This window comes from Ceratotherium simum, chromosome 20, assembly GCF_057802395.1.
Source record: "Ceratotherium simum simum isolate JZ-2026a chromosome 20, ASM5780239v1, whole genome shotgun sequence".
In the NCBI taxonomy this organism is placed as follows: Eukaryota; Metazoa; Chordata; class Mammalia; order Perissodactyla; family Rhinocerotidae; genus Ceratotherium; species Ceratotherium simum.
This window is the reverse complement of record NC_141919.1, coordinates 2,007,295-2,021,858: the sequence shown is the minus strand read 5'-3', so window position 1 is coordinate 2,021,858 and position 14,564 is coordinate 2,007,295. Positions and strand designations below refer to the sequence as shown.

General features: G+C 53.4%; 2 protein-coding genes across 4 annotated transcripts in view; one reads left to right on the top strand and one right to left on the bottom strand.

Moving 5' to 3' along the window:
* Positions 1 to 12,331, bottom strand: part of PTCH1 (patched 1) — a 71,084-nt gene extending 58,753 nt beyond the window's left edge. Inside the window, exons 1-2 of one of the 3 annotated variants that reach the window (XM_014795574.2) lie at positions 12,274 to 12,331; positions 2,026 to 2,218 (exon numbers count right to left, since the gene is read on the bottom strand). In XM_014795574.2, the coding sequence (XP_014651060.1) occupies positions 2,026 to 2,218; positions 12,274 to 12,276 (196 nt within the window). In that variant the 5' untranslated portion in view covers positions 12,277 to 12,331. Of the gene's footprint in view, positions 1 to 2,025; positions 2,219 to 2,899; positions 3,324 to 3,835; positions 4,416 to 12,273 lie in introns of those variants that run through there. The other 2 variants (XM_004440815.3, XM_004440814.3) reach the window with 2 other exon arrangements.
* LOC147914328 (uncharacterized) lies at positions 6,040 to 9,199 on the top strand. Its single transcript, XM_087444840.1, has 4 exons — positions 6,040 to 6,136; positions 6,442 to 6,667; positions 7,158 to 7,216; positions 8,617 to 9,199. Exons 1-4 carry the CDS (start codon positions 6,040 to 6,042, stop codon positions 8,979 to 8,981), a joined length of 747 nt encoding a protein of 248 aa, XP_087300966.1. The 3' UTR covers positions 8,982 to 9,199.
* Positions 12,332 to 14,564: the final 2,233 nt, after the last annotated feature.

Here is a 14,564-nt window from a genome sequence, read left to right as displayed (position 1 = left end):
ATCAACACTCAGCAAACTTATTGGCACAAGCAGAGGAAAGGGAACATGTGGACAGGGCTGGGAGCCCCCTCTGCTCGTCCCTTGCTGTCTTAGAACCTATGGCAGCTCCCCACAGTGCAGCCAATCACATCATTTCCAAACCACAGCCCTGCTGTCCTGGGCCCATCCCAGCTACTGCAAGCTCTTCCCACCTCACTGAGGGCCTCCCACTGCCATCTGTCCACTGAGCTTCTGCCTTCGCTTAACCCGCCGTCTGAATTCCCGTCTAGAACTCCCTCCTTCCTCCTCTCTCACTCCAGGTCACCCTAATTAGCCTCACCATCTCCCTGGAAGCTTTTTTTCCCCACTTAACTTTCACAGCTCACTTCAACTGTGAACTCAAATTTAGTGCAAGTCCATTCAACTCTGGTAGTTTTAAGTGTGTGAATTTGTGCACAGGGAGTGTCTCACATACTTCAGCGTCCCTTACAGTGCCTAGCACGGTGCTAGGGACATTACATGTGCTCAGAACGCTTTTTGCTAGGACATCATAGGTGCTCAATAAAATCCTTCTTTTATCTACCAATGATACTAAAGTGCTGAACTAGGGTAATGGATTCAACTCAAAGAACACTATTGTATTAATTACCAAGCTACTTAGGGCAAGAATGTTTTTTAGTCTTATTTGGACTGTTATTTTAATTGTCACTTCTCAACTAAAGACTCCACCATATGCCTGCAAAACAATGAAAACCCAATCTTCACAAACAAGGAAAGATTAACAAAATGTTTTCTTAGTCCTCCGATAGTATTCTGAAAGGGATCACTGACGCAACTACGTAGGTAACTCTTAGACTTGGAAATGCTGTCTTAGGTAGCTTTCGCTAGGAATGCTCCAGATATTCCGGTTTGGAATATCTACATAATTACCTCAATCTTCCCCTCCGATTCCCACCGTAAGAGATGTCCAAGGCAGTGTTTAGGGGTTCAAATGTTTCGAAATAGCAAGACTATTACTTTCCAGAAAGAATTAAAAAATAACCAACAGAAAAAAACCCAAACAAAAACCCAAAAAACAAAAAACCTGTATCACCAAAAGAATGTAAAATGTCTGGGGGGGGATCTATTTTAAATTTACGACTGCTTTTAAAAAAAGGCTTTGAGAACCCCTAAATTGAGGAATGTGGATAAGAGTGGCAGAACCCCCTTGGAGAGCTCCTGTATCCCCTCCTTCTAAAGCCACGTTCTTAAAACATTTCTTCTCAGCCTGCAAAACGCAGCCTTCCCCCCCGAATAATTCCATTTAAAAAGCCCCCACCCGCGAGGAAACATTAATCTACTTTGCAAACATGCGTTCCAGTCTGTGCTTTACTGTTTTTTTCCCAACTCTTTCCCCCCACCCCCACCCCCCTTTTTTTTTTGTACCTTGAGACAAATGTTTTTTTCCCCCAGAGTTGAAAGCTGTCCAAAAACAGGACCACACACGCTGCCGCCTCCGCAGGCCCGCGCTGCGCCCGCCCCGCGGCCGCCGGGGGCGCTCACACTCCCTCCAGCCAGAGGGGTGGCCTTTCTCTGCACCCCCTCCTTTCTCTTTGGACGCGGTGGGTGGGGGTGGGGGAGGGAAGGAAGCTGAGGACGCGAGCCAGGAGCAGAGAGGCCTTCCCCGGGCCGCGTCTCGGGGCGCGGCGGCGGCGGGCGGCGGCGGGCGGCGGCGGCGGCGGCGGGCCCCGGGGACCCCCAGCCGCGCAGAGTGGTCCGTCCCGCGGAGGGGCCCCGCGCCCCCGCCGGCCCGCCCTCGCCCCTCTCTCCCACAACACCTAGCACCGCGCAGCGCCCGAGTAGATTACAGCGCGGCCTTTGTCGGGCGGGCCTGGCCGGGAGCCAGGCCCCCAAACAATAAACAATTCCCCCTGGTGCGGGCAGGGGCGTTCGCTCTCCACAGAAAGGCTCTAGGTGTATGCTGGCAAATATCTCTATCAATTGCAAGAAGGGAAGGGGGCCCGCGTGGGGACTCGAGGGCGCCGCGGCGGGCGCTGGGGCTCTTACCTTCCACCCACAGCTCCTCCACGTTGGTCTCGAGATTAGCTGCCTTTAATCCCACAGCGAAGGCCCCAAATATGAGGAGACCCACAACCAGGAACTTGCCGCAGTTTTTTTGAATGTAACAACCCAGTTTAAATAAGAGTCTCTGAAACTTCGCTCTCAGCCACAGCGGCGCTTTCCGGCCAGTAGCTTTCCCCTGAGGATGAAGCAGAAGGGAGGAGTGAGCGTTGGGGGGTCGCGGCCCGCGCGCCCACGCCCGCTCGCGCGCGCCCGCCCGCGCATCCCGCGACAGCCGTGGGGGTGCCCTCTGGACTGGAACCCAGGCTGGCCCGAGAGGACGCGAGCGGCACAGGGGTCCTGGTCGTAAATCAAAGTCGGGCTGCAGCGTGGGAGCAGCACCTCGGAGACAACAGGGGCGCCCCCACGCGCGGCCTGCGCAGCATCCCCGAGTGTAACTTGGGGGCGCTGGGCGGAGGGGCTGCAAGAAGAAAGGGAAAGGGAAGCCAAGACAGACAGAAGAAAAATCACTCAACACAGGCAATATTCACACCCGACCTGGGAAGGGAGGGGCTGCGTAATCCCTGCGATGGAGCCCAGCATTTAAGAAGCAGCAAACCACGGCTCCCTTCCCCGCAAGTCCTGCCCCGTCCTTCACCCCTTCTCGGGGTGCCCCGGCGGGGACGGGGGTTGGGGGGCGAGCGCGCCTTGGGAACAATGTATTGCGGGCTCCCCCATCCTGATCCCCGCCCGGCGTGGTAGTAAGTGGGGGTCCACGTGGTGAGCGCGGCCGCCCGAGCTCACTCGCGACGCATTTCCATAGCGTTGGGAGACACTGTGTGAGCTGAATTAGGAAGTGGGGCAGCCATCTGCGACTTACGACAAGATTTGTGATCGGAAGAGGGCAGCCACATGGATCTTTCCCTCCTCTCCCTTCCCTTCTGGTTAAACGTAAAAAGCAGCCGAGTGCACGTCCTGGGAAGGGCCCAGGACGGCGCAGGCGGGGGTCCTGGCTGGGCGCTGGCTGCTCCCGGCGGCGGCGTTTCCCCGGCGCTGGCCGCGGCCCCGGCGGGCCCCCGTCTGGGTGCTCGCCTTCCCCGGATTCCACACATTTCAGCAAGCCTCGTAAACACAATGAACCCGGTCGCTCCGCAGACCCGCACCGCGGATTTAAGGTGGCAATTTGTTTACAACTTTTCTTTTGCCCCCAGGCACTGAAAAGAGGTGACTCAAAAACTGGAAAAGAAAAGGGGAGATGCCCTCTCCCGAGGGTAATTTTTAAGGGAGCAGATATTTCATGCTCAACAAAAGCAAAACTGGCTGCCAAAAAAGGAAACCACCTTTATTTCGGCTCCCTCCCCCCATTCCTCTCTCCGCCTCCCTCCACTCCGCCTCCCTCTTCACGATGTTAAGAAATGTGGCAGCATTACAGGGTTTTAGGCTGCAAATAGGAGCAGGGGCGCGGGAGGAGGGGGCTCCGGGGCAGGGGGTACGGGGCAGCGCTGCGCTGCTGCCGCCCTCGAGGTGGTCCACTGTGGACCGCTTTCCAGTGCTCCGGAAAAAGGCACGCCGGGGAGGGCGGGTGTATACACACACGCACACACACTCTCTCCACCCCCTGCGGACCTCAGACAGTCCTTTCCTCCCAGGACCGGAGGGAGGGTTTGAATTTTTCTATCCCCACTTGTCTGCTTCTTTTCCTGGAGAGGTGTGTATGTGAGTGCGTGCGTGCGTGCGTGTGTGTGTGGCGGGGCGATCCCAAAGAGGAAGAGGAGGGAAGAGAAAGTGGGAGGAGAGGAGAGAGTCTGAAATGCACCTTGGAAATCTGCTCCAGAGCGAAGGCAGCGTCGCAGTAGCTGGGCCGGTGCAGATAGTCCCGGTCCGGCGCGGCGTTGCGGCGCAGCCCCCCGGTCCGTCTGCGTCTCCCGCCGCCGGCCCGCCGGCCCGGGGCCCCGCTGCAGCTGCCGCCGCCGCCGCCGCCGCCGCGATCCTGGGGCTCGGCGGCGTTACCAGCCGAGGCCATGTTGCCGCTGCCGCCGCCGCCGCCGCCGCGGGAACCGAGGCTTCCCGGGCGGCCCGGCACGCTGCTGCAGCCGCTGCGGGAGCCCGGCGCGCCCGGGCTCTCGGCTCGAGAGGACGCTGCTGGCTGCCGGCTGTTGGGGCTGGGGCTCCAGTTGACAGACCTGCTGCCGCTGCTGCTGCTGCCACTGCTGCTCACACGGCGGGCGCTGCTGCCACTGCGGCCGCGGCCGCTGCCGGGGAGTCAGACCCTGAGCCTTCCATTGCCACATTGCGCGGGGGGCCCGAGGTCTCTGCGGCCGCCGCTGCCCACATCCAGTTCTCCGGAGGGCAAGAGCCGGCGCGCGGAGCCAGCCTGTCCTTCGGACGCTCGCGCGGCGCTCCTCGCGGTCCCCAACTCCCCCTACCCGCCCCCCGCCCCGCGCCGCGACCCCTTCACTGCAGAAAACGCCAGCAAATCCCCGCCGCTCCCGCCGGCTTCGCTGGCTCCCTCGGCGCCTCCCGGGCCGCCCGAGCGGCCGCGAAGGGCAAGCGCAAAGCCGCTGCCGCGGGGTCCGTGGATGCCCGGCGGGTCTCAGCGCTGCCGGGCCGGGGCAGCCGCCGCTGCTGCCGCGGCGGCTGCTGCTGGTGGTGGCGGCTCCTGAAGCTGCTGTTCGCGCTGCTCGGGCTCTGGCTGCTGGGTTCTCGGTGGCTGCTTGGTCCCGGACTCTGCTTTCTTGTGCTCCTCGCCGACCCGCTGGACCATTCTGCCCCCGTGCAGCGCGCTTCTCTGGCTCCCGGGACCTGGGGACTCCGCTGTGTGTGTGTGCAGCGGGCAGCGGCCGCAGCAGCTCCTTGATTCAATAGATGAGATGGAAGAAGAAAAAAAAGAACTCTCTCCATTTGGAGAAAGAGGAGGAGGAGGGGAGGGGGTAGAGGGGGAGAGAGCGAGCGAAAGAGAAAAAGGCTGGAGCTCCCGCCCCCGGGGCTGTCAGATGGCTTGGGTTTCTGCGACGCGATTGGCTCGCGGAGGGCAGAAATTACTCAGCAAACATGACTATTATTAGCTGCTTAGCAACAGCTCACCAAAGTAGAGAGACCACCCAGGTAGGCAACCCCAGTGTGTGTATCCCCGGCTTCGGGGGGAGCCTCCGAGAGCGCCAACCTTCTCGCATGCAATACTTCCATTAAGGAATGCTCCCCGCTTCTTTCTTATTCCTTTTCTTTTCAACAGTGTCTTCTTTTTGTAAGACGCTTTTTGCGCGCGCGCGCACACACACACTGACACACATACACCCACGAGCATTTGCCTCGCGATAGACACGAGGGGAAATGTAATATTTTTTTAAGCGCTTAAACAATTTCTGAAATTCCTCAAAGAAAACCCTTTCAGAGGCACCTTGGCCTCAAGCTGCAGCAAATACTGGGAGGTCCGGCTTGAATTCCCAGGCCTGCACCAATAATGACAGGGTGGTGGATAGTGCGCCAGTGTTTGCCAGATTTTTTTCCCCCTCCTTTCTTTTCTTTTCTAACTAAAGAGAAGACGTAGGCTCTCGCAGGGAACAACGCCTCGCATTAAGATAAACAAAATGGAAAGTTAAAGTGGAAAGTAAGGACATTGGGAAAAGCTACCCTTTCTTAAAATCTGTTCCCTCCCGCCCTCTCCCCGCCCCCAAAAAACCCCATGGCAGCACAGTCCTGGTTTGGAGTCAGTGTTTTATAAACGTGGAATCCAGACATCGAAGCAGTCTCGCGGAGGCAGAGGCGTTTATATTTGAATCTTTAATGTGACATATGTAAAAGAGAAACAACAGAATCCTTTTAACAACTCGGAGAAACGGAAATGTTTCCTTGAGAAAGAGAGAAAAGTTTTCCTGACTATTTTGGGTTCATTTGGACCCCCCCTTTTATTACCCACATGTCCTTGTTTATGTAAAGTATTTTAAACTTTTTCCCCCCAAAACTGGTACGCATCCTGGTATATTTAATAATAGCGTGACGTAAGGGAGAATAAATGCTTTGATGTCGGATTCATTCGAAACAAATTGTGCGCTGATTGCGAGGACTGGTCCGGACACTGCGGCCAGTGTCACCGAGACATCCCGGGGATTCGCTTCCCGTTGGGGAAGAAAACACGCGACCCTCTGAGGTGGATCCTGGGGCCAGAGACAAATTAAACTGTCTACACAGCTCCGCTTATTTAAAAATAATTTTTTTGGACAGTGGAATTTGTTTTTATCACGTTTGCAAGTTATTAAGTTCCTCTCTGAGATAGGTCCAGACCCAAAAGCCCTCGATTCTGCCTTATTTTAGTATTTGTTTTTTCCCTTTTTTTTCTCTTTTAAAAACGGTGTTGAACTGCAGAGGGATCCGCGGCAGCAAGAAGCCGACTGAAGTCTTGAAATGGGGCGGTGTGTCTTTAAGATGCACACGGTGTGTGTTCATTGAAAAAAAGAAGAAAGGAAGGAAAGGAAAGGAAAGAAAGAAACCCAGATGGAGGGAAAGGGGGAGGAGCGGGGGAAAAGGCGGAGCCCACGCGGCCACGTGATCCAGGGCTGGGCCGGCGCGCGCTTGGCGGCTGGGAGGCCTACGCGCGCGCGCGCGCCCGAGCTCCGGGACTCCCTGCGTCCGCGCGGCCCCAGCAGAGCAGGTAGGGATGTCAGTGCGCTCGCCTCGCGCCGGGCGGGCTCTATGTCTCCAGGACGGCGTCCCCGGAGCCCAGGCGAGTCGCGCGCTCCGCCGGCGCGGACGGACGTGCCGGACGCGCCGTAGTACATTCCTGGAGGCGGTCCGGCCCCCTTACGTTGCCCAATGCCTGCGCGGCTTCCCCGCGGCCGACCAATGGCTGAGCGCACGGATCCCTTCCCATTCAGCGACCCCGCGTCTGCGGCCCCGGCCCGAAAGGAACTGCAGCGGGGCGCGCTGGCCACCTGGGCGGCCCATGCGGCTTCCGCAGGGGGCCTATCGGCCAGCCCTACCCGCCCTCTTCCTTCCTCTTCCGCGGTTCTCCCCTCTCTCCTTTCCCTCTCCCTTCCTTCTCCCCTTTCCTTTCTCCTTCCTCTTTCATCTCCTCCCGGATCTCTCTCCTCCCTACCCAGCCTGGCCACCTTCCCCTAGCTTTTTCTCCTTCCTGGTTTCAGTGGGAGGCCCTGCCCCCTCAATCCTGAACCGGCAAAAATTGTGTGGTACCCCGGGCGGGGTAGGTTATCCTGTAGAATAAAGAGAGACCAAGAAAGTAGATGTGTCTGGGGGTGTTCACGAGATCTGGAGGAGGACCGGAGTACCCGGCCGGCGCGGAAATTCAAAACTTAAAACTCCGAAGGAGCACGTGACTTTGTGCGCAGCTCCGGGAAGGGCTGCTAAAATCCAGAAAGGAAGACAAGCACCGTGCAGTTAAAATGACACTACATTAATACAGATCATCGCAGGAGGATTGGGCTCGACACAGAGCAAGTTTACTCTCTGAGCAATATCCTGATCTTATTATGTTTGATAAATAGCGTAAAACAGGAAAGGTGGTTTATTATTCTAGCTTTTCTTACTGAATGGTTCTGCAGACGTTTCAAGTCAAAGCATTTCGTGCTTGCCGCTGCAAATTATTTTTTAAAGACTTGGGGGTGGTATTCCTCGTTACACATGTCTTTTTATATTTGAAGCATGCTTTATGACAAGGTAACCATGTAGCCATAGGTTGCTATGTTTGTCTTTTCAAATTTCTTTACAACGTTTTAGACCAAAATATTACTTTTTCCTCCCAATCTTTTATTTATAGCAATTTCAGTATAGCTAGTTGGATTATGGAATTCTAAAATGAAATTATAGGCTAGGCGCACATAATGGTTCTCTATTCCTCTCCGCACGCAGCTGCATGTCCTCTTGTTTTAGCTGCCGCCACATGTGCACCGATTCAATAGCAAAGCCTCTTCCACTCGGGCTCATTTCCCTCAGTTTGACTTAATTCCTAAACGTTTTGAACATTGAACTCCGGGGTTTTCAGTGCCTTGAGCCCCCTCACCCGCTGTTTGATAGGTTAAGTTTTCAGCATCTCAGACAATGGTCCAGGCCTGTAAATTCTACCCATCGGTTCCAAGACGCAATCGCCAGCCTGGGCTCTTAACAAGCGCAGTCTTAATCTCCCCACCCCCACCCGCCGCTTCCCCTGTGGTCTGCTTTTTTCATATACAGAGATGAATTACTTTGAGGATCTAATTGGCCTTGTTTCTGTAACGTTTTAAGAAAGGGAAGAGGAGCCAGTGTAAAAGCCTGCTCGACTTGGGTGGTCAGGGCTGAGGCTGCCCCCAATTTGCCTCATTGCTGATGCATGCGAGTGCGACGTTCCCAGCGATCATGTTGTTCCTAATCAATCTGCCCTTATTTACATTTGTAAGCATTGTCGGCTTTAATACGCATGCCCTGTGCAGGGGCCGCTGTGCCACACCGGTTTTGTTAACTTCAGCTAACCACAAGGATTCTCCAGACCTGAGATGAGGCTGGCTGGGGGAGCCAGGCCTGCGAAGGTGTCTGCTGGGAAGAAAGACAGTCCCTTTAATGGGCTTTCTGCAGCGTGACTCCCCTCCTGAGAGTTACCAAATAAGTGAGAGCGTCGGGCCTTTTCAACTAGCAGGAGTTGCTGGCCCTCTGTGGAGCAACAGTTGAGTGTTCCATTTCCTCTTTCCAAGTCAAGTTCATCTCAATGCATCAGTTGTCATTTTGGTTTCCCTGTCATGATCCAAGATTTCATTGGAGTCTGTAGTTTTCAAAACAGAGTCCTTAAACTACTAAAATGTGATTCCCCCATGTCATCCCTTCTCTGTTCCAATACTTCCAATATCCACGGCCATGCCACACACATCTCAAAAATGACATCCGATTATCCAAATGATGACATTGAAATAAAACATCTGCCCTTCGTGTTTGGACATTCCAGTGATAAGCAGTTGTGGGAGCTGGAGTTGGTGGAGTAATGAGAAACTACAGTGAGATTTAACTTTTCACGGGTTCCTCAGATCCAATTAAATGGGTCTTTAAAATCTAATGTAATTTAGCTAATTTTTGCAGAGTACCAATGAATAAAGGGGTAAATGTTTTCTAGTAATTTGACCCTTGGGCCATGTTATAATTATCTCTACTGAGTTTTATATTCTTTTCCACAAGTCCAATGAATTGCAAACATTACATTAAGTCTCACAGTATTCCTGTTGAAAGGGTGGGATGGGAAGAGGAACTGGGGATTTAATGTAGTATTCTATTTATGGATGGGGAGCCCAGAGTACAAGATGTGAGTGATGGGCCAGAACCTGAGCAGTTCAAAGCAGGTACCTTGGATAAGAGTTGAGTCTTGAGTCAATTCAAACCAGTATGCCACCCTCCACTACATTTTCTTGGCTCCCTACGAATGCCTTATTGTTTTCTCATTGGCAGCTTTTGTATTTACTTAAAAGGTGATGGTAGAAAATGAGTCTAAAAGGTTTCATGGGGGAGGAAAAACAGATTCAGCAGCCACAGAATGTAAAACCCCTAAGCATGACTTTCCCCTTTCCCCTTCCACCTTCAGTTTCCTCCCCTATTCCCTTCTCCCCAGGACTGGAGGAACGGGAACAGCTCTGGCCAACTTGTCAAAATAATGCTGCTAATTACTCCTGATCTCCTTTAATGGGAAGCCGCTCCCAATTCCACAAAGGAGTAAATGAGGGGTCTACAGCACAAACCCGGGAGCACAGGCATTTTCTGAGCTTATAGTGAGCTTGGGTAAGGGGTGAGGGGAAGAGTGGCAGAGGGGAGATGTCCTGAGAAGGTCCCAGAAATCTCCACATTTATTTCAAAGCTCAAAAAGGGGAATTAGACTCTATGCAGTGCCAAAGCTATTGATACTCTCTTGCTGGGAATGGCACCAACTGCAGAGAAAATGTTCAGAGCCTACAATGAACTTGAAAGAAAACATTGCAGTGACACTTATATTGATTCCCCCCTTCTCTAAATATCTTCTTAGCCACATTACTTTACTCTAATGGATAGAGATGTATTCTGGAAAGACTCAGACTTTGAACATTTTTTTCTCCATCTCTCTCTTGCCTCATCTCTATCTCCCCATCTAATATATCTATATCAAGCTTTGCATTTGGCAGAAGGCACACCATTCATTTCAGTGATCTCTGCCATTGGGTCTTGCATGAAAAAGAAGCTGAGCAACATGATCCCTTTGACCCACTGCTGGAGCAACAAATTTATTAGAGATATAGGCATGAGAAATGAAAGGAAAGTAAAACAATTCCAGCTTATTGTGTGTCTTTCTTTCATACTGCTAATCCGGTTTACACATCACGCCTACATGTCTCAATAGGGCTTTATACACTGTGGTAGAGGCGGGAGAAAATAAAAGGTGTGTGTGTGTGTGTGTGAGAGAGAGAGAGAGAGAGAAATGAGGATAAAAACAGGAAGACAGATACTTTAATCTATATTGATTTGTGTCCTCAGTTTTTCTATCTGTAGAAAGTTGAAGACAATTTGTAAAAACAGTCTTTTTTTTTTCTTCACAGAATAATTCCAAATGGTGCTAACTCCTATTCAAAGAGCTGGTTAGATTATGACTAGATTATAACCAGAAATTAGATACACTTCTCACAGTGAGTTTGAAATGAAGCTAATACCCCAAATTGAGAATGGGCCTATTGGTGTCTACTTTGATTCAACATTTTAATATAAAAAGATCTTAGACTCAAAAGCATTTTACAGCCTTGTGAGAGGAAGCTGAGTGACAACTAGAACACACACAAACTCACAATTGAAAGACCCTTGTTTTACAGCATGCATACACAATGCACCTGAGGCAACAATTTATCCTGAGGTACCACCCAGAAATAATGTTACAGTAACAAAGGATGACACCAAAAAGCATTGTCTTTCTTTGTGGAGGCAATTAATTGCATGTTGAACTACTAGAGCCAAAAAAAAATTCGAACATACACAGAATGCTGAAAAAAGACTATTGTAGTAGTTCAAGACCTCAGTTAGCCATTTATTAAATATTTAGAGCCACCCATTGTGGGTCTTTATTGTTTATTTATGTTAGTTCTTTTATATTTCCCCTCCCCAGGGAGGAAGGAGGGATAAAAGGGAACAAGATGGTCTTCTCTCCCAGGTCTAGGAAAACAGAGGTCTCTGCCTGTCTTCCATAGACAACAATCCATATGGGTCTTCTTAGGTGAGGGAAATTAAGATCTGAAAACTTTGGACTTATTGCTCATCCACACACTAGGAGTCATTTTTAACATGAACTTAAATACCTGGAGACATAGGACACGTCACCCCCAGGGTACAGTCCCTGGCGGTCCTGTGGTCCCAGTGTTGGCACCAGGTGTAAAGGGTTTGAATCAGTCCGGCCCACCTCAGGGCTCCCCTGAGGCCACACTCAGCCCTCTCAGCACTGGGTTGGCCGCCCACCTCTTTAATGGGTGGCAGGCACCAGAACCCCCGATTCCGCGGGCGCAAGAGTCAACACATACCTCTCTCCTACCGGTGGCCCCTTCCTGAACTCAAAAAAGCTCCTCTGTCCCTTTTTCCCACCAATGGCGGCGGGGAGGGGGATGTTTGAGCTCCGGGTTTTGGCAAGGTGCTCCTTTCCTAACCCTGGGTGTCTCACTCAACCAGGTGGCCGGGCCGGGTGCCGAGAACGCCGGGTGTGGGTCCGAGAGCGTGCGCCCATGCCCTCCCGCAGGTCTCCCCGAGCTCCACCGAGACCAGAGGGCTCGCTCCGGTGCGCGCGCTCCTAGCCCGCACCCTCCCCCCCGCGCTGTCACTCTCTCCGCACCGGCCCTTCCATCCCAGCTCTGCCTCCACTGGCGGGTCAGTAGCCACCACCAGGCTGAGGAGCGGAAGCCAAGGTGGCGACCCTTTCAAGCGTGAAAATGGGATCCCAGGCGACCCCCTCCGTGAGAATTCCCCCCGGAGCCGTTCCCCGGCCGGCACGCCGCCGCCGGCCCCCTCTCGCCCCGCGGGGTCGGCCTCCGGGGGCGGGGGCCCGGAGCGTGCGAGCCAGCGAGCGTGGAGAGCGGGGCCGGCGCTCCCGCGCCCCGGCCGCCCAGGCCACCCAGCCCACCCAGCCCCGCGGCCCCGGCGCGCCGCCCGCCCCTCCGGCCCAGCGCTCCTCGCCCGGCCCTCCGTCCGCCGCGCGGGCGCCCGGCCCCGCCAGCCCGCGGCCCCGGGGCGCACGCCGCGCGAAGGCGAGGTGGCGGCGGCGGCCGCGCCGGCTGCACTCACCATAGCCGGCCGTCAAGCCCTGCCCGGAGCGCGGGTGCCGATGGCGCGGACGCTGGGCTTGGATTTCACATCAATTCCTTTTTTCCCCGTGCCCCCCTGTCCTGGTCCTCCGCTCCTCTGTCTGCTCTCCGTCTTCCCTCGTTTCCCCCTAGCCTTGTCGCTGCGGGTCTCTTTGTCTTTCCTATCGTCGTCTTTTTCTCCGTCTTCGTCTTCTCCTCCTCCTCCTCCGTCTTTACAAAAGGAACGGAAAGTGTAAAAACCCCGGCGGGCTGGGCCGCCGGAGGCTTGCGGCAGAGTGCAGCGCGGACTCACAATTACAAGCCTGTTTCTATTAAGCAGTTCCATGGCCCTCGGCGTGGGTGGTCTGCCGCGCCATAGGCAGGACCTGTCAGGGTCACGTGACAGATCCGAAAACTTTACCCCTTTACAATAAACTCAAGGAAAGCAAAGTAAACTCGAGGAACGTGCTATCAGCACAGCCCTCCTGGGTAAACAGGCGCTCCCCTCCCCGCCTTCCTGGGAGGCGCCCAGCCGAGCGAGCTCCGGCGAGCCCAGGCCGCCCCCTCCCCGGCCCCCGCGGCCCTGTCTGCGGGGGGCCGCTGGGCAGGGGGTCTCCGCTCGCCGCCTCGCCTTTCCCACCTTGTGCTCCCCCACCCCACACACATTGTTTGCTAACATTTAGCCGCTTGCCCGCATCCTGGGGAGGGGGGGTGCTGGGGGAGCAGATAAGCTCATTTCAGCAGCCCCAGCACTCCGGGAAATGCGGGATGCCCAGAGCGCCGCAGGAGAAGCCCACCTTTCCTGTCCTCAATTCTCAAAGCCCTCTCCTGCTCGCATTCCCACGGAAACCCTGCGAAGCTGGAGGCATTCTGGTTGACAGGCTCACAGGCTGACAAGGAGGCAGCCAGCCAGCCAGGGAAGCCAGGCAGATAACAAGAGCCCCCCCCCCCCCCCGCCCCGGGGAAATGTTCAATGCACCCAGATGTGTGTGGATGCGTGTCGGTTCTGTCGGAGGTCCCTGGAAGCCGCTTCTTCTCAAGAGACCAAGGTGGGGTCCCTTGGAAACCGAGATTGGTAGCTGGCTGAGGAGTCACTAATTGATATTTGCTTTGTTTCCTTTCCAATTACTGTGGTTTCTGGGGTATGCCACCCAAATGCTCCCACCCACGCTGCCTTCCCAAACGAGGGGAGCTTGGGTGATTGGGATAGACGGAAGTGCTGTGGGTCCGTGCAGAACGCCTCTCAGCCTCTTGCCCTAAATGGCAAGTCCTATTCAGGAGAAACCCTGCTACAGTGTTGAACATTTTATCTGCTCAAACCTGCAGGCTAGACTGTGCTTCACACACAGTTGAAAGGTGCTGTCTTAAATGGACCACATTACGAATAAAGATGAATTACAGATACAAGGAGGAAGACAATTTACTGAAACTATCAAGAGTTAACTAGTTGGTCTTCAAGTAAAGCCAGCCTGTTCTCACCTCATTCCGGGCTGACTGTGTGATTAGGTGTGTGTGTATGTGTGTGTGTGTACACGTGTGTTATTTAAAAAACCCAGCAACCTAGGAGTCACAGTTTATTTCCCTTCTCTAAAGATGATATACCATTCTTTAATAGGGTCATTTGAGTTCCCAGAGTGTTTTGTACTTGAGACGCATTAAATAATTAAACATTGGAATGCTGAGCAGCCCTGTGAATTAGGCTCATCCAGAAAGTCATTTCACACCAATTGACTTTAGTAAAAAATGGTCTCAAATGGTTATTAGCTACATGGATCCTAAAAGTCATAATAATTGGAAAAACAAACCCACCAATATTTCCTTCTGCAACACTACATTATGGTGTCAAGTCACTGCTATACACTTGGGTGGGGCAAAGAAGAGGAAGGTATAAATACATCTCCAAATAGAGTGGTCTAGAATGTGAAAGAAAAAGGAGGATAAGAATAAATAGAAACAGCTTATCAAAGGACATTTAAATGGCCCACAATATAGAGTTGCTAGGTACAGTTAATGCTAGTTTTGTGGAGAAATTCCAGCAGAACTTGTGAAGTTTGCTTTTCCTAATTAAAATGAAGACCTTCCTGAAAGTACACTTGGCTACATGCTCCTTGAGTGTGGCTAAGGCTGGTAATCAGAGGTGGACCCAGGTTTGGGGGGGTCTGAGGCTTATGTAGTTTAGGAGGGGAGGGCTTAAGGAACCCAAAATTACAAACACAAAGTCAAGTATAGGGCCTTGGAAGTGGGCTGTGCAGTGAGGGGCTCTGAAGCTGACTGAGCTTCCTATCAAATCAC